At 44.5% G+C, this 19,617-nt stretch overlaps 2 protein-coding genes and 1 pseudogene across 3 annotated transcripts in view; 2 read left to right on the top strand and 1 right to left on the bottom strand.

The window, feature by feature from the left end:
- Positions 1–6,192: 6,192 nt before the first annotated feature.
- LOC147970853 (uncharacterized) lies at positions 6,193–8,494 on the top strand (annotated as a pseudogene).
- A 447-nt stretch (positions 8,495–8,941) lies between these two features.
- LOC147970852 (uncharacterized) lies at positions 8,942–12,726 on the top strand. Its single transcript, XM_087523679.1, has 6 exons — positions 8,942–8,953; positions 9,118–9,903; positions 9,989–11,285; positions 11,364–11,774; positions 12,224–12,591; positions 12,694–12,726. Exons 1-6 carry the CDS (start codon positions 8,942–8,944, stop codon positions 12,724–12,726), a joined length of 2,907 nt encoding a protein of 968 aa, XP_087379805.1.
- A 2,492-nt stretch (positions 12,727–15,218) lies between these two features.
- Positions 15,219–19,617, bottom strand: part of LOC125508232 (protein PGR) — a 31,000-nt gene continuing 26,601 nt past the window's right edge. For both annotated transcript variants that reach the window (XM_087525788.1, XM_048672857.2), the window contains exon 4: positions 15,219–15,779. In XM_087525788.1, the coding sequence (XP_087381914.1) occupies positions 15,648–15,779 (132 nt within the window). In that variant the 3' untranslated portion in view covers positions 15,219–15,647. The remainder of the gene's footprint in view (positions 15,780–19,617) is intronic.

The following is a 19,617-nucleotide window of genomic DNA, read 5'->3' as shown; positions in this document are numbered from 1 at the left end:
CTCTGTTGACTGCTGACGTCATGCTGACGTCAGCGTGCACTGTTTTGGATAATGTTGGATTAAAATAATTAAATAAATGCTAAAAGTGATTTTAATCTTTTAAAATTAATATAAAATAAACCATAGCTCAGATGAAAAAACTTTGTACATGAAAGTTGCTCAGAACGACGAGACGAATCCGGATACGCAGCCCGTTCGTCCGCCACGCATCCCTAGCATAGCAAACACGCAACTTTCCCCCTCCGGTTCATCTGTCCGAAAACGCGAAACACCGGGAATACTTTCCCGGATGTTTCCCCCCTTCACCGGTACCACCTCGTACCGCGTTAGGACACACCTAGCACCATGCTTTGTCATGTCATGCATCGTCATGCATTTGTTTGCATTACATTTCTTGTTTCTCCCCTCTCTTCTCTCACTAGACACCGAGACCGACGTCGCTGCTACCCAGTACGACTACGGTGTTGACGACCCCTCTCTCTTGCCAGAGCAACCAGGCAAGCCCCCCCCCCCTTTGATCACCAGATACCGCCTACTCTCCTCTATACTGCTTGCATTAGAGTAGTGTAGCATGTTACTGTTTTCGTTATTCCTATCCTGATGCATAGCCTGTCCTTGCTACTACTGTTGATACCTTTACCTGCAATCCTACTTGCTTAGTATAGGATGCTAGTATTTCCATCTGTGGCCCTACATTCTTGTCCGTCTGCTGTGCTATACTATCGGGCCGTGATCACTCGGGAGGTGATCGCGGGTTTATACTATGTACTTTATACTTGATACATGTGGTGATTAAAGACGGGTCGGCTCGTAGGAGCACCCGCGAGTGGATCTTTGAGGCGGAGCGACAGGGTAGGTTCAGACCACCTAGGAGAGAGGTGGGCCTGGCCCTGGTCGGCGTTCGCGGATACTTAACACGCTTAACGAGATCTGGGTATTTGATCTGAGTCTGGCCATTTGGTCTATACACACTAACCATCTACGCGGGAGTAGTTATGGGTATCCCGACGTCATGGTATCAGCCGAAGCCTTCGTGGCGTCAGTGACTGAGTGGCGCGCGCCGGATTGGAACGTAAGCCTGCTCTTGTATTAAGGGGGCTAGTTCTGCTTCCGGCCGCGTTCGCAACGTGCAGGTGTGCTAAGGGCGATGGGCCCAGACCCCTGTGCGCTTAGGTTTAGACCGGCATGCTGACCTCTCTGTTGTGCCTAGGTGGGGCTGCGACATGTTGATCTTCCGAGGCCGGGCATGACCCAGGAAAGTGTGTCCGGCCAAATGGGATCGAGCGTGTTGGGGAATGTGGTGCACCCCTGCAGGGAAGTTAATCTATTCGAATAGCCGTGATCTTCGGTAACAGGACGATTTGGAGTTGTACCTTGACCTTATGACAACTAGAACCGGATACTTAATAAAACACACCCTTCCAAGTGCCAGATACAACCGATGATCGCTCTCTCACAGGGCGACGAGGGGAGGATCATCGGTTAGGATTATGCTATGCGATGATACTTGGAGGACTTCAGTTTACTCTCTTCTACATGCTGCAAGACGGAGGCTGCCAGAAGCGTAGTCTTCGAAAGGACTAGCTACCCCCCTCTTATTCTGGCTTTCTGCAGTTCAGTCCACCGATATGGCCCTTTACACATTTACCCATGCATATGTAGTGTAGCTCCTTGCTTGCGAGTACTTTGGATGAGTACTCACGGTTGCTTTCTCCCTCTTTTTCCCCTATCCCTTCTACCTGGTTGTCGCAACCAGATGTTGGAGCCCAGGATCCAGACGCCACCGTCGACGACGACTCCTACTACACCGGAGGTGCCTACTACTACGTGCTGCCTGCTGACGACGACCAGGAGTAGTTAGGAGGATCCCAGGCAGGAGGCCTGCGTCTCTTTCGATCTGTATCCCAGTTTGTGCTAGCCTTCTTAAGGCAAACTTGTTTAACTTATGTCTGTACTCAGATATTGTTGCTTCCGCTGACTCGTCTATGATCGAGCTCTTGTATTCGAGCCTTCGAGGCCCCTGGCTTGTAATATGATGCTTGTATGACTTATTTTATTTGTAGAGTTGTGTTGTGATATCTTCCCGTGAGTCCCTGATCTTGATCGTACACGTTTGCGTGTATGATTAGTGTACGATTGAATCTGGGGTGTCACAGAAGTGATCCTAGAACAACCTACGATCAAGCATAACTCCAACACCGTGTTCACTTCTCGGACCCCGCCGGAAAGAGACCATCACGCGGTTGATGCATTTTAATTAAGATAAGTGTCAAGTTCTCTACAACCGGACATTAAAAAATTCCCATCTGCCCATAACCGCGGGCACGGCTTTTGAAAGTTCAAAACCCTGCAGGGGTGTCCCAACTTAGCCCATCACAAGCTCTCACGGTCAACGAAGGATATTCCTTCTCCCAGGAAGACCCGATCAGGCTCGGAATCCTGGTTACAAGACATTTCGATAATGGTAAAACAAGATCAGCAAAGCCGACCGAATGTGCCGACAAATCCCGATAGGAGCTGCACATATCTCGTTCTCAGGGCACACCGGATGAGCAGTCCGTACAACTAAAACCAACCCTCAAGTTTCCCCGAGGTGGCGCTGCAAGGGGCTCTAGTTTGGACCAACACTCAGAGGAGCACTGGCCCGGGGGGGTTAAAATAAAGATGACCCTCGGGAGCGCGACTCCCAAGGGAAAAGTAGGTGGTGGTGAGGCAAATGGTAAAACCAAGGTTGGGCCTTGCTGGAGGAGTTTTATTCAAAGAGAACTGTCAAGGGGTTCCCATTATAACCCAACCGCGTAAGGAACGCAAAATCAAGGAACATAACACCGGTATGACGGAAACTAGGGCGGCAAGAGTGGAACAGAACACCAGGCATAAGGCCGAGCCTTCCACCCTTTACCAAGTATATAGATGCATTAATTAAACAATGTATATATAGTGATATCCCAACAATATCCATGTTCCAAACATGGAACAAACTTCAATCTTCACCTGCAACTAGCAACGTTATAAGAGGGGTTGAGCAAAGCGGTAACAAAGCCAAACAACGGTTTGCTAGGACAAGGTGGGTTAGGGGTTTGGCATGGCAATATGGGAGGCATGATAAGCAAGTGGTAGGTATCGCGGCATAGGCATAGCAATAGATCGAGCAACTAGCAAGCAAAGATAGAAGTGATTTCGAGGGTATGGTCATCTTGCCTGAAATCCCGCAAGGAAGAAGAACGAGTCCATGAAGAAGACAAATGGACGTAGCCGACCGGATCCTCACAAACACGACGTTGTCGAAACTAACCCGAAGAGGCAACACCAGAAAGAAGCAAACAACATAGTAAACAACCACCACATAATCATGGCATGATGCAAAACAAGTATGATGCATGTCCGGTTTAATGAGGCATGGCATGGCAAAATGCATAAACAAACCTACAAATTAAGTGCAGCTCAATATGCAACTCCGTTGCGCTCAATGTGCAAAAGTTGCATATTGACGAAACACCAGGTCAAATATTTAGTTCCTCTCGTTCAGGTACCCATCAATATTAAATGTTGTTAAACATGGCAAGAGGTGAAGCATAGTAAAACTACCTATCTAGGCAAGTTTAAATGAGGCCGGAACAACAAGCAACAAGTCCGGAAAATCCTCATGTGCATATTTATGGACTTGGTATTGTTCTGCCCTAAACACAATTTTAGGGTTGTTAAACATGCAAAGAAAGTGAACCATGTTAAACTAGGCATTTTTCTACCCCCATTTACATATCAAGTTCATTAAAAACTGAGCTACGGTTATTTAGTTATGAATTAAATCATTTTAACATGACATAGGAGCAAATTTAACCAAGCCGCATTTTAAACATAGATGAAAGTGGCAAATTATTAATCTACACAAAATTCTAAGCAAGTTCCATATATTAAGTTTTTACATGTGATGCTTAGTTTGTGAGTTAAAATATGCATGAAGTTCAAGGGTGTTTGTGCAAAACCCTGGTTAAAATAGGAAAACGTTCTATGAAAAAAACATGATACGGGCCGGATCTGATAGCCCAGCAGAAAGGAAAAGGAGGCGCTGGGGTTTTTCACCATGGGCTTGGCCCATCTGGAGGGGAAGCAGGTCGGTCGGTGCGCTTGGATCTGGTGGCCATCGAGACGAAGCAGAGAAGGCCCACGCGCGTACGGGCGGTCGATGGGGCGCTGGGGCGAGCGGCGTCGATTGGTCAATGCCTCACGCGAGTGGAATGGGGCACTGGTCCTCGTGCAGAGGAGCAGGACCAGGCGGAAGCGAGGATTTGGCGCGGACGAATCATGGGTCTCCGGTGAGGTCTTGGGCGGCAGCAGGACAGATCCGGGAGGTCTCGAAGACGGGGAGCCGGTTCCCGGTAGTTGGAGCGTGGGGCGGCCTGATGAACAGCACCAGGTGGCGGCGACGAGCTCCTTCAGCGGCCATGGCGTGGGCGGAGCTCCTGCACGTTCCTGGTACAGAGACAGAAAAGTGAGAAAGGGAGAAACCAGGGGAGATGGATGAAAGCGCGAAGGCAAGGAGAGGGATGGCCTGGTGGTGCTATCGGGGAGGCGACATCGCGAGGAGGCGGGGTCCAGCATGTCTGGTGAGGTGAGGTGCGCTCGGGCTCTGCGCTGTTGCTGCGGGCTTGGGGAGAAAACAGAGGAGGAGCTCCTCTCTTGTGGCTGGATCGAGGCAAGGAGGAGGAGCTGGTTGAATCGGAAGGAGGGGATGGATTGGATAGAGATGATTGGTCGATGCTCTGTTCGGTGGTGGCTGAATGCGCGGTGGATCGGGCAGGGGAGATCCCGAGGGGGATTCGGTGGAGTGGCGGCGGCGAAGAGATGGATGGGACAGATCCCTAGGTTTTAGGGTTGCCCACTATTTATATTGCAAAAAGGATTTAGGGTAGAGGCTATCACGTCCCTACGATCGCAATCGAACGGTCACAGATAAAATAGTTAGGGAGTCCAAATAAGAAAACAGTGATGTTTTGTAGACGTTTGGGGATGATCCGGACCCAATGGTGATGACTGCCCGGGTCGGGTTCGGGACAACTTTCGGACGCGCGTGAGGGGTTCGATGCACTGATGCAAGGGGGGGCTCAGGAGGGGTTGGTTGTGACTGTGTAGAAGGGCTTGGACTGAGAGGAGAGAAGAGGAAACGGCCCGGCAACAGTTTTCGGAGACCGAAAACATCCGACGTTTTGACCGGCTATATTGCCGCTATAGTTATCCGTTGGGGCGTCAAACGAACTCCGAATGCGATAAAACTTGGTAGGCTGCCTACCTACAACATAACAACACCGCACGCCAACTTTCAACCCATTCCGAGAATATTTTTCGGCCACTATAAACTAATATTTCGGACGTGCTGTGGGCGCGTGCAAGTGTGTCTGGGCTCAGAACGGACAATGAAGAGAACTGGGAGACCCGGACGAATGCAAGTTTTGAAAACATGATGATGCAATGCACATGATGACATGGCAAAATGCAACACACAATCGAATGACATGGCAATGACGGTGACTAACTGGAAGACACCTGGCGCAACGGTCTCGGGGCGTCACAATTGGAGATGCCCTAAAGTACTGCATGTAAGTTTGACACCACTAGGCATCAGACTACAGACACATTGTATCTATCAGACTAGTGGAAGGCCATCCGATGAGAAGCGTGGAGATCGTCGGATCTGCTAGCCAGGACCCGCCGAGATTTGCTGCCTTGGTTTGTTATTAATTGTCTGCTTCCTTTCGTATAACTGCTCCCTGTTATCTCACGGAAATCCCCGCTAACCTCTCTCATCCGAGCAGACTTGTGTGCTCATGCTTCAACTTGAATGTGCATCTTACCCCCCTTTTTTGTGGGGGCTCTAGACTTTTCTAGACTGGCGCTATGCCGCTCTAGCCTTCTCTCCTCCTCTGCTTTTCCTCCTCCCTCTCTCCACATAATCTTGTTCTTGTTCTCTAATCTCCTACTATTTCTCCCATCTACTTTTCTGATTACTCCGCTTTCCCTCCTGCTATTTTGTTGCCTCTCCCTCGTTTTTCCCTTCGCTAGTTAGATGTGAATATGGACAGATCTTCTACTCGCATGGAAGATCCTGATGCTCTTCCGCAGAAGGCGGATCTGAGAAGAGATGGAGTAAATCAAGTCTCGCAGCTTTCCTCTCGGGTTGTGAGGTCAGATCCCGGGATTGAACTCAACATGCAAGCGTTGTCGATCAATGAGCCGAAGGTAGTTCATATTCAGGCTGAGCAGTACAGGCAAGAAGAGGGTCAGGATGCAGAGTTCAATATTCTAATGAAGCTTGCATCTACAGGAGGTCCTATCAGGGTTCTTTCCCTTCAGGCTGTGCGGCAATCTATGGCTAGAGCATGGAAGGAACTATTATGGTATATCACAATTATCAAGGTACATCTTTGTGGCTCATTTTCGTTCTTTGGATGCTGTTATGTTTGTCATTACTCGTCAGCCTTGGAGCATGGTTTCAGACAATTTCTTGCTTGAATGGATGGATCCAGAGGAGCAAAATAGGAATATTCAGGACTATAAGTTTGACACTGTCTACGTGACTATTCGGATTTATGGTATTCCCATGAGATTTAGAACTCAAGCTCTACTTGCAAACATCTTGCAAAGTGTTGGCCAGATCTCAGAATTTCATCCTATAAATCAGAGTATGATATTTTCTAGGGAGAATTACATTTGGGGTACCATTAAAGTTCAGGTTAGTAAAGCAGTCAGAGATAGAGTTTGGGTTTCTTTTGCCAAGGATTCTGCTGGTTGGGCTTACTTATTCTATGAGAAAATTGGCAGAATCTGCACTTTTTGTGGAGTTATGTTTCATAGTGTTCAGCATTGCAAGATCAAAAATAGTGTTCTCATTTCAAGAAACAGGCTGCAAGTTTCTTTGGAAGAAATCTCACCAAATAGATTTGGGCAGTGGATGACTAATGCAGAGTTGATTCCTACTCTTTCAGGAGGAAATGTTCAGGCAGAAGCAAATTCATTCTCATCTTTCATCAATCCTCAGCTAGCAAGGTTGCAGAAGTAGTTCATAGAGGATCCCAAAGGAAAGGGAAAGATGTCAGAAGAGGATTCTGCTGAAAAAGGAAATTAGAAGGTATTATCTTTAAGAAAAATTAATGAACAAAATAAAAGAATGGAAGGAGAGTTCATTCACAGTCAGCAGCAGAGTGAAAGTGGTGATTTAATGGATACAACGGTGTTACCAGATGCAGGTAATAAAGAGACAGATGTTGGGCAAAGCAATTATGTAGAAGGAGGGCAAGTTGAAGCTCTTCAGCATTCAGTACAGCAAAGTGGTGCTCTTGCTGACCTGGAGCAGATAGGGGGTGCAAAATAGTCGGGCCCATTATCTCAGCAGTTGCCAGGCTCTCGGTGCACGTCTGCTGAAGAGATGCATATTCAAGGACGGAGATATGAGCCAGATTTGGACCAGCAGACTGCCCAAAATAATCCTCTTCGCCTCGCAGATATTCCTAGTCGGTGTGTTGTCCCTTCATCTCACTTTGTGCAGACTTCCCCTACCTCTTCTATTCAAATGCATTTGGAGGACAAAGTTTCCGGTGCAAATGTCGCTATTTGTCCTTCCCCTTCCCCGGGCGCAGCGCTTTTCCCTTCTCCTACCCGCCATCCCATTCCCTCGCCTACTCGATCCAGTCCCAAACGTACATCCGCCTCACTTTTTGGTATCCCCTCTCCTCCGGCGAAGAAGGCTGCCAATCAATCAAGCTTACTCGGTGCTCCGCGAGACACGCAAGTTTTCATTGGACAATCTTATCCAGCTGGTGGTGTGGGAGCCGCCCCTGTTCTTAGTGACGGTGTTGCCAGCACTGTGGTAAAGAGTTCAGTCAGAGGATTTTTTTTGGGGGGCGTTGAGTTTCCTGGATCCACAACATCTCAACGGAGCTACCGTCGATCTAGGAATAGCAGATGGGACATTCCTCCGAACGGCGAATCTGGAAGTGTGCGTCCTAATTTCCATGGGTTTCTTCGCAATTGTGCTCGTTCTTCCACTTGGAAGCGCGACAGCGGATCGGCTCAACTGGACAGTAGCAATAATGTGTGCACAAGCCGATGCAAAAATTTGGGGAGCATGTCTTTTGAAGCTAGCACTGAACATTTATCAGTTATGGCATTTCGTCAGCACGAAGGAGGAAGCTATGATCCCTCGACCCTGAGCACACCTTCGCCGTCTGTCAGTGAGGGTACAGTTGGATCCCGTCAGGGGGCTTTCTCTCCTCCTGGCATTGATCGCCTCCATCACAAGGGTCTGCATGTTCATGGTAGCATTTGTAGCCCTACAGCTCAAGTCACAATGGAAAATCAAGATGACTCTAGTACACTGGATATCAACAAGAATCAGTCTGGACATAACATGGAGTTGGATGATGATGCAGATAGGAACTTAGCGCAATCCTTTTCTCGGGCAGCGGCGCATGGCCCTAACGCGCCTCGGGCGCCATGAAAGCCATAGCTTGGAATTGCCGAGGTATGGGCCGGGGCCTCGGTAGCGATCGAATGTTGTTCCTAACAAATCTGATCCGTTCTACGAAAGCTCAGGTAATATTTGTTTCAGAAATCAAATCTTCGAAGGTTCATTCGGTTGATCTTGTTAATAGGTTTGATGTGGCTAACAGTTTTGTTGTTCCTTCTAGAGGTGCTTCAGGAGGGCTCTGGCTTATGTGGAATGATGATCTTAAAATCTCTGTTCATAGTTCCTCCTTTCACTTTATCCTAGCCAATGTAGTTCATCTAGCCTCGGGGGTTCACTTTTGTTTGATATGTATATATGGTGATCCTTATCATAGGCAGACTAGTGCCATTTGGAATCAGGTTTCCACTTTTGTGTATGATAACCTCGGAAAACCCATGATCTGTATGGGAGACCTTAATGATATTTTGTATGATACAGATGGCTGTAATGGTAGTGTAAATTATTTTCGTATGTCTGCTTTTCGTTCTATTGTCAAAAACTGTGGTTTCTTTGACATCGGTTTTAGTGGTCCTGCTTACACTTGGCGCAATAGGCAGCACACTGTTAATCCTATTTACAAACGTTTGGATCGTTGTCTTGTTAATGCTGATTAGTGTGCTCATTACCCCAATACTAAGGTGCTTAATTTACCTATCATCGTTAGTGACCATGCTCCCATACTTATTTCTACTGATGGTAGTTTTGTTAAACCTAAGCAGACTTTCAAATTTGAAAATTGGTGGTTAATGGAGAAGGATTTCAGTAGTTTTGCTAAGTCTGCTTGGAACAATGCTAGAGCAGGCTCTTTTGTTGCAAAAACCTCTTCTTTGGCAGGGGCTTTGAAAACTTGGTGTAGGAAGAAGAAACCTTTTCAGCAAGAGCTTCAGGAACTAGAATCTAGTATCAAGCAGATTCAGGAGCTTCCAATCAATCAGCAAGATCATGCTTTAGAAAATTCGCTTATTCTCAGGTATGAGCAAACTCTCTCTAAACTGAATAGTTTTTATAAGCAAAGAAGTAAGAAGGGATGGGCTACTGATGGTGATCGTAATACGAAATTTTTTCATCAAGCTGTGCTTAAGAGAAGGAAAAGGAATACTATCTGCTCGGTTAAGGATGAAAATAATATTGTGCATTTTAAGCCTAGTCTCATTGCTAATACCTTTGTTAATTATTTCAGATATATCTTCTCTTCCACTCATATCAACTGTGGTAGACCTTTTCTTGTTTCTCAATTACCGGAGGGCTCTTTGGACCCTACTTATTTAATTCCGGATAAAAATGAGGTCTTGCAGATTTTGAAGGACATGAAGTTGAATGCTTCTCCAGGGCCAGATGGTTTTAATGTCGAGTTTTATTTGGCTACTTGGAATTGGATAGGAGACGATGTCACTCAATTGGTAGTCAATTTTTATAAAACAGGTATATTCCCTCTCACGTGAGTGATACAAACATTGCTCTCATTCCAAAAAACGTGTTCCTTAGGTTCCTATGGATTATCGTCCCATTAGTCTTTGCAATGTTATTTATAAAATCATTGCCAAATCTTTAGCTAATCGTCTTAAGCCTCATCTTCCAGATTATATTGACCCTGCTCAACAAGCTTTCATTGAAGGTAGAAGAATTAGTGACAATATCATTATTGCTCAAGAGATTTCTCACTCTTTTGCTCTTCGTTCTTGGAATCACCTTGCTTTCATGCTTAAAATTGATTTTGCTAAGGCTTTCGATCGTTTAGAATGGAGCTTCATTGTTTCAGCTCTTGCACGTAAAGGATTGCATGCTCATTTCATAAATTTGATTTATGAGTGCATTTCTTCTCCTACTTTTTCTGTGGTCATTAATGGTAGTCCTTCTCATAAATTCAAAAGTTCTAGGGGTATTCGTCAAGGTTGTCCTATGTCCCCTTATTTGTTTGTTATTGCCATTAATGAATTATCTCTTGCTCTTAACGAAGCTTTAGCTGCTCATAGTCTTCAGGGTATTTTGCTTGGACCAAATTGCCCCCCGATTCACTCTCTTTTGTTTGCAGATGATTTGTTGGTATGTGTTCAAGCTACTGTTCAGGAAGCTAATGCTATGGCCAACATTATCAATCATTTTTGTTCCATGTCAGGTCAAACTCCAAATTGGGCCAAGTCTGCTATTATGTTTAGTGCTCATGTTAGTCAGGCTGTTATTCAAGATATTAAGCAGATTTTTCCTGTTTCTAACATGGATGCTAATTTTTCTCATCTTGGCCATCCTCTTATTCTTCCTGCTAATAATAGATCTGCGGCCTACAATTTTGTTTTGGATAAATTCATGAATAAGCTTCCTGCTTATAAGGCCAACTTGCTCTCTCATGCAGCTAGGCTTGAATTGATTAGATCAGTTTTTTCTGGTATTCCTGTTTACTATATGGCTAATATTTTATTTCCTAAGAAGTTCATAGCCAAACTCACTGCTATTACTAGGAACTTTTGGTGGACAAGTATTAGAGAGCATAATTCGAGCAAAAGCTTGTGTCTTAGGGCTTGGAAGGATATTTGTTATTCTAAAAAAGAGGGTGGCCTTGGTATTAGGAACTTACAAGCCATTAATGAAGGCCTGATGCTTGCAGCTGCTTGGCGTATAGCGAAAGATTCTTCTTCCCATCTCCATCTTGTTCTTAAGTCCAAATACTTCCATGATTCTTCCATCTGGACTGCTAGCCCTTCTAATCCAAAATCAGCTTTTTGGTCCTCCATTCTCAAAATACCGCCCAAACTCAAAGCTCATTCTTTTTATCAGATTACTCAAGGTAATATTTCTATATGGAGCACCCCTTGGTGCTCGCGTTGGAATGCTATTTATGATCATCTGATTATTCAACCTTCAGGATATAGTTACCCTTCTCTTGTTAAAGATCTTTGGGTTCCTGATAGGAAAGAATGGAATTCTACCCTTATTTACTCTCTTTTCCAACAACCTCTTGCTTCTACTATTATGCAGACTGATATTATTCAAGAGGACGGTCCAGATATTCTGTGTTGGGACCTTACCCCTAATGGTATTTGTACTTCTAAATCTACTTATAAGCTGTGTTTGCAGGATATTCATGCCAATCCTAGATTTGCACCTTCTCAGGTTTCTTTGCAGGTCAAGAATCTTCTAAATGAGGTCTGGAAACAAAAGATGATGATTCCCAGGGTAAAAACTTTTGCTTGGAGGCTTCTTAGAAAAGCTCTTCCCACAGGTTTGAGAGCTGGCCGCTTCTCCGTGCACATATCTCAACTTTGTAGCAGATGCGGTAAGCCTGAGGATGAGATGCATTTATTTTTTCTTTGTGATTTTGCTAGAGCTGCTTGGTTTCTGAATCCTTGGTGCATTAGAATGGATATTTTAGTTCAAAGTAATCCTAATATTCACAGTATTTTCCTTGCTCTGATTAATATGAATCATCCTCATGCTTCTCTACCCAACATTCTCAACTTTATGTGGTGTCTTTGGAAAGCTAGGAATGATTATTTATTTAGTAGGAAAAAATCTCTTATCATATTAACACTGCTTCTATAGCCCTGTGTAATGAACTCGATGATTCTATACATATTTCTTCTCAGCTCAAATCCAATGAGATGGTCGGTGTTTTACCTCTTACTAATCAGATTCCTATGCAGGGGAAAACGATTAAGTCTGATCTTCAAGTTACAGGACCAAAAATATACTCTGATGCAGCATTTAGATGCAAAAAAATTCCAGGCTTGACTCAAGGATCTGTTGCTACTGGAATTGGAATTTACCTCTCTTTACCACAAGACCAATTGGAGGTCAATGTGCAGATCCAAGCTTCTACTGTTATCACAGATACACCTTTACAAGCTGAAGCTTTGGCGCTTATTTTGACGGCTAGAGTGGCCAAACAGCTATGCATTTCTCAGCCCACTTTCCTCACTGACAATCTGTCTTTGGCGTCATGGGCGGCTAGCAGAAAGATTAAGGAATCTACTACTCCTTGGACTATAAGGAAAATTCTGGCTGACTTCTTCTGCTACTTCTCAGATCTTCAGTCCCAGGTGTTTCACATCTTTAGGGAGATCAATGGTATTGCACACAATGTAGCTCATCAGGTTCTAACATCAGTGGTAGAACCTGATATATGTTGTTTCGCTTCAGCTCATCGGAATATGACTTGCCCTGTAGTTTCTCTTCTCTCTACTTTTCAATTTCAGGGCTTTGTAATTCATGTTGTACGGTGTTTCTGAGCTGAAATAAGAAAGTTTGGCGCCTAGTGCGCCTTTTGTTGTTCAAAAAAAAACCTCTTTTTTAGTGGAACGTGTATCCTCCTTGGTTGTGTGTTTCCTAACAAGACTCTGTACAATTAAGCTTGCTTCCTACTAATTGCTTCCAGTGACTCGGTTATTTAGCTTCCAGCGACTCAATTTTTTGCTTCCAGCGACTCAATAATTTGCTACAACCTCAACCCAATTTATTTGATCTAGTTGAAGTTTGTGTTATATCTAACAGATTATTTTGAACACCATCTAACAGAAATTTGGGTCCATTATAAATGTTTATTTTACGTCCAACCAGCTAAGTAATAACATGTTTCTGTCGACTGGAAAATGTGTTTCCATTGCAACGCGATTTTGCTTCTAATGATAACATATACATTTATTTCCGCTGAAACATGAATTTGATTGTACATTGCTTCCAACCCATGAAAGTTTGCTATGGAAGAGAAAGGAATTTGCTCCCATGCAACAAAAGCTTAATATAGTTACAACAACAAAAATTATTTACATTATAACAAAAATTGTTACATGGTCAACACCGAAGTCTGCTGGGAAGCAAGGGTAATGTCTTGGGTTGCAGTAGCATAATAGGGAACACTTAGGCGAAATATTGCCGAAGGAAAATTGGCATGATGGCAGCAAGCAACGGGGATGTTGTCGCCAGCTATTAACCACAACATGTCGACACACCACAACGACATTGTGGGGAGACGTTAGTGCAAGGCATCTGAGAAACTAAGGATGCATGGTTGTCGTCGTTTGGCGCAAAACATCTATAAAATAGAAGCACAATGAGAAATTAAGAGTATCAAAACATAAATAATACACATTGGAAACACAAGAAATGAAATAAGCATGGATTACACGAAGCAACAAATTAATCTATCAGAATATATATGATAGGTACTGGAAGCACAGAAAACTGGGATGAAAGAAAAGCATTGCTATACAAACATATGTGAAATGTTAAAGTAGGAACCATAGCTTAGATGGACCAGCTGTTTCAACGATCAAAACATATGTGATAGGCAATGGAAGCATATACAATTGAGACGAAGAGAAAAATTCAATACCATTGGAAACAAATGTGGCACAAAAGTATAAAACATGGCTTACATGAAGCAACAAATTGGTCTGTCACATCATACACTGTTTGTATTTTGATCAAAATGGTGTTCAAAAGAAGAACAATAGAACACAAAAAAATAGAAACCTGGCGAAGTATATATTTGGAAGCCCGATCAGTATGAAGCATGAAGAGGTGCTATGCCAATATAACTCATCTTACTTTGAAGCATAAAGAATTGCACATGGAAATTAATTAAAGATTGCCGCCAACATGAGGATGCTTGTTGTGTCACCTACATACAAAATTCACCTAAGAACTGGTTGAATTATGGCAGCAAACTTTGCAGGCCGAAGAAGCATATGTAGAACTCTCTTTGATCCAAAATAAGTGTCATAGCTTTGAACAAAGGTTCTAATAAACAAGCCTTTTAACAACAGTTCTAACAAACAAGCCTTTTAACATCAGTTCTAACAAACAACCCTCGATGCATAAATTTGGCATGGTCATGCTTCCATTTTTTTAGAGGTATGAAGCTGGAAATTTATGCAAATGGTGCATTATTAGTGTTGGGTGGAAGCATGAAATTTTAAAAATGAAACCAAAAAATTTGCGGCCAACTGTGGATGCTTATATTTGGAAGCTCTTTGTATAGGAAGCAATGAAACAATATTTTCTTAGCATCTCTCACCATCATTTGAAGCACTGAATATTGACACTAAGGAATAGACACGATTGTCTACCTACATAGCTATGGGTTATCAAATTGTCTACAAAGCATGACCTACAAAAAGTTTGATGACAAATGACCTAACACAAATCAGAACAATACTAGGCAGCCACTGAACATACAAACTTGATTACTGATGTCCACCAGCGTTGTCGCCCCGGGGGTCGCATCGGTGGATAAGGCGATGTGGTTTGGAGAAGCAGGGGCACAGCTAGCCGGTGGAGTGGCCGTGCTGCTCGGCGGCGAGGAGAGCAGGAGGCAGCTGCTCGCATGGCGGGGAGGAGGAGATCTGGGCGGTGCGTGCGAGGTGGAAGAGCTCAGGCCGGTGGAGCTGCGTTTGCAATCAGGAGAGATTAGTGGAGTTTTTTTAGGGAGAGATTAGGGGAGTGTTACGCACGGGGGTTGCGGCTGATTAGTTCCCTGCCGGTTGATTTTTTTTTTCAATAAGAAGCACAATGTTAGCCGTCAGATTTCAATTGCATCGACGGCGTTGGTCTGGTCTGTAGCTGGGGTTCGAACAGACTATAGATTAGAAGCGTTTCCCTGTAAGTTTTGTCATAAGTCAAGCTTTGACAAAGTTAACAATAAGTGTCAACATTTATAATACCAAATCAACACCGTTAAGACTTACCGTGAACTATATTTTCATATGGTATAGATTTCGTATTGTAAATGCTCATATATTTCTCTATAATATAAAATTGGTCAGAGTTCACAAAATTTGACTTCAGACAAAACTTAACTATAATTTGGCAAGGGGATAATTGTTGGATTGTGGTCTAAAACGGCGAACTAGATACTTTCTTCGACACAGATAGGTTTCAAAAAAACCATAATTGTCAATTCCGCATTACAGCACAGCTTTTTCTTGCTTAAAACAATTTGAAATTTCCCAACTTGCACTATTACCAAACTAGCTGCCTGGAGCAAACGTCATCAGGCTCGTCAATTGCGCCCAGCAAATAGCCAAAGATTTCCAATACTTCATTGTTCATCTTGCTTGAAGTAAACATCAGTCATTCTGTCCTTGGAATATTCACATTACACATCACTGCGCATTGGGGACAGGCGAAAAAGGCAACCAAACCCTTGCTTCTAGAAGAAGAAAATGCAGGCATAAGCTGTAATCACCGATGTTAGCAGCACAGACACTGCATTAACAGCATCATTATCCAGGATAGTCATTCCAGAAATCTTGGTGACAGTAGGTCCCCGTTTACTGACCACCTACATGTACAGGACAAACAAACTGTTCAATATGGTGAAACTGAAAATCCTGGATGATATCTGGTTCAAGATCATGTGAATCACACTTACACACTTATTCATGCTCGCCGAAGCAGCAAAGCAAAGCTTCCAGAATAGAATAACGCTATTATTACATGTGTGTAATTCATATATAAAGTCATCACATCAGAATAGCTAATGTGGATAAGAGAATTTACAGGCACATCCTACAAACCTTGTATACTCCCTCCGTTTCACATTAATTAAAAGTTCTAGCTCTGTCCTAAGTCAAACATGTTTACTTTTGTTCAAGTCCATAGAAAAATATAGAACATCATATTAGTTTCATTAGATAATTTATGAAATATGTTTCATATTATATATATTTGATGTTGTATATCTCAGCATATTTTTCTATAGACTTGGCCAAATTTAAACAAATTTGACTTAGGACAAACCTAAAACTTCAATGATTCGGAAAGAATGGAGTACTGGCTTAAGTACTAGATTGGTCCCTCAAGTTTGACAGAAAGGCCCGGTTTGGTCCCTGCAGTCTCAAAAGGGGCGAATAGCCAAATACCCCCCTGACATTTGTAATTTGGGTCAAGAAAATTCACTGGATGCCATGTGACACATAAGTATGTGGACACATCACATAATCTCGTTCGTATTTCTGTTCTAAGCAGCAATGGAGATGAAAAATTATTCTCGCGAATGTGCAGAGCCCAAGGGAATCACGTTGTTTGTCTCATATTGGGAGCATCTACATCTGGGCGCCCCAAACTCTCCTCAAACGCTCGGGCGGCCCGCCCGGTCACTGACTGATCACGATTTTTCGACCCACACGGACACCTTAAACGGGCTTCAAACACCCGGCCTGACCAGCACCCTTCATATCCAGCCCAAATATGAAGCGGATATGGGGGCGCCCGAGCACGCCCGTCACGTCAGACCCGGACCATGCCGACCCACCCGACCCCACATATATTCGCCCCATCCGCTCGTCGGATCAAACCCTAGCCACTTCACTCCACTCCCCTCCGCCACCCGAGCTCACCTCCGCGGTTTCCGGCCTTCTCTGGCATGGCAGGCAGCGGACCGGACTCCGACCAGTCCGGATCCGTCGACTGGGGTGTCATCCCCTGCGGGTTGGAGGAGGCAATGGCAGTCCACGTTGCACTCCACCACTCCCGGGAGGACAGCGCCCGACCGACAGATCTGTCCGCCGCGACTTCCACCACGCCAACTTAAACCAATTTTGTTTGTGTTGTGAGTTGTGTCTCCTAAGGTGTTTCGGCTACTTAGGGACCGTGCTTCCAACAACAACACCGTGTATAGTCCACCACCTTACCCTCCACTTCCGCATTGCGTCTCAAAACCCATCATTGCATTTCCGCAATCCCATTGAGCTTCCGCAACCACCACCGCTTTCCGCTACCACCATTTTGACATTTGACATTTGAGATTTTAAGTTCGCGGTTTTTCCGTTTCCTAAGGTGTTTCGGCTACTTAGGGATGAGTCTCCATCATCTTGGTATCTCTATCAAGACCAACGTCACTCATCATCGCCACGGACGGTAACCTCCATATCATCTTGGTATCGTGGTATCCCTCCATTGTATATTCCCTTGCCATTGCATTGTTAACCCCTGGCCCATTTTGCGTTACTTGCCTATCGAGACTAGCCATTTGAGTATTGCCGGCAACGTTACTTGTGCACATTAGTGATCAATGATCTACACCTTCCATTACATACATACCATATTATATTGGTATCATCATATCATCTCTTGTGCCTCAAGTTTGTTCCCGCATATACCCAATTGCTATCTTGGTTTGTGCATTGTGCAAAAGTGGCCATACACATAAAAAAAAGAATAAAGCTTTTAAGCAAAAGAGAAAGAGCAAAGAAGCTTGTAAGCAAGTGCCATAGCATCATACCACATTGCATATAAGATTGTCATATCCGATCATCTTGGATCATACCATTGAAACATCATACATATATAGCATACTTGGGATATTAGTCGTTGCATTTTTGTCTCCTATAGGTTATGCACAAGTGTCGTATCCGCCTATTGAGCAATCGTGCTAGCGTCTCTTTTGAGTTGTGCAACACGAGCGTTTTCCGTGGATTCCACATTTTGTGCTCATCCTTGGTTGCACGACCCCATTTATCTATCTGTGTGTGCGTTTCCGTGTGCCATTCATTGCTATTGGTCTACTTGTTTCACTTGCGAATTTATGAATATCTTTCAACATTATTGACTCTTGCTAACATTTTGCATTAAATTTTTGTGCCATTATCCTCACTGAGCTCCACCATAAGCCTTATTTGTGTAGGTGTGAGAAATTGACAACAATTGGTACCAACTGTGCTATTTCCTTGTTACATCATTGAGTGATCATTAATCCATCTTCAACATCGGTTAAGGTACATTTGGTATAGTTCTTCTCCTTTCTCCACTCATATTTGCTCGAGTATTGTGATGGATAGGCAAGGCATTTCATCTCTGGTCTTCCACAACAACGACGGCGTGAACAATTACATCACCAAAGCGTCAATCTTCGATCTACAACGACAAATGCAAGGCACACAATCAAGATTGCGAGAACGCATCGAGAACCTCTCCATCGACATTCGTCACTCCGAAGCAAGGAAAAGGGACTACATCGACAACAAGTTTTCCGCACAAAAGGAGGAGCAAGATGCAAGGATGGAGGAGATTCGGACCTTGTTGATCAACCGTTCTTCCCCTTCGTCATCCTCAAGGCGGCGACGTTCAAGTCACAAGTCTTCGGAGCGCAAAAATGATGCAAGCGCAAGTCGTCCACGTTCACATCTCCATGGCGACCACCATCACGTTCGTGATCCACATCGTCATGAAGGGCAAGTCACCTCCAAGCATCATGTGCACGACGACGACGAACGCCATCAAGCTCAAGCACGACGACGACGAACGCCATCGAGCTCAAGCACGACAACGACACCATCATCATGAAGATGCTTGCCAAGCGCAAATGCACAAGTCCCAACAAGCCCTACTTCACGTCAAGGTCAACCTTCATGAGCATAAGAGAAGGCCGCGAGACGAGCACCACCAAGACGGAGCTACGGCTGCACCAACCACTTCGGCATCTTCGCCAAGTGTTCTCAAGGCATCTTCGCCTTCGGACGTACGGCATCTTTGCCTACTTCCCATGAGTTCGCCTACATCGACATCTTCACAAATGAGGCAACCACCAACGAGCGAGGGCGACACTTCTATCTTCGGAAACCCCTCAAGGAAGATGCCCGAGCACGGGAATTTTCCTTCGGTCATGGAGACGAGCTACGAAGTGCCACATCATATGGGCCTCTAACAACAAGACAGCGACAAGACGGTCGAGCAAGGGCCATCCCCTTCGACCACGGCGACGAGCATGAACCTCTTCAACAACATGAAGACGACGCCCATATTGGACTCATACTCCGAGTCAAGCTACGAGACCGCACATGAGACCTTATCTTTGGTCTTAGAGGAGAGTGATGATGTGCCATCTTTGGCCTTCATCCACGGCTACGACTACAACATGATTGAGCATGGAGACATTTGCACCTATATCTCTCCGATACCCACATATGATGAGATGCCCCAATTCCCATGTGAGGAGCGCCACCACCACATGAGTGAGATGAGTGACTCCACCACATGAGTGAGATGAGTGACTCCACCATATATGACATTGAGTGCATTTCCTATGAGAGGATGAGTGTGACCACCACTAGCCCCACACTTAAGAGCATGCCACACATCTTATGTGAGGTTGAGAGCCATTTAAGTGACTCCACCAACCA

This window comes from Triticum urartu, chromosome 5A (genome assembly GCF_056163025.1).
Source record: "Triticum urartu cultivar PI428250 chromosome 5A, HENAU_Tu73, whole genome shotgun sequence".
NCBI lineage: Eukaryota > Viridiplantae > Streptophyta > Magnoliopsida > Poales > Poaceae > Triticum > Triticum urartu.
Note: the sequence above shows the minus strand (reverse complement) of the source record. Positions and strands in the feature narration are given on the sequence as shown.

Coding starts and splice junctions, on each gene's coding strand:
- LOC147970852 (XM_087523679.1), top strand. Junction 9,904..9,988: donor GAGACGATGTCACTCAATTG/GTAGTCAATTTT, acceptor CGTGTTCCTTAG/GTTCCTATGGATTATCGTCC. Junction 11,775..12,223: donor TCAACTTTGTAGCAGATGCG/GTAAGCCTGAGG, acceptor AAAAAATTCCAG/GCTTGACTCAAGGATCTGTT.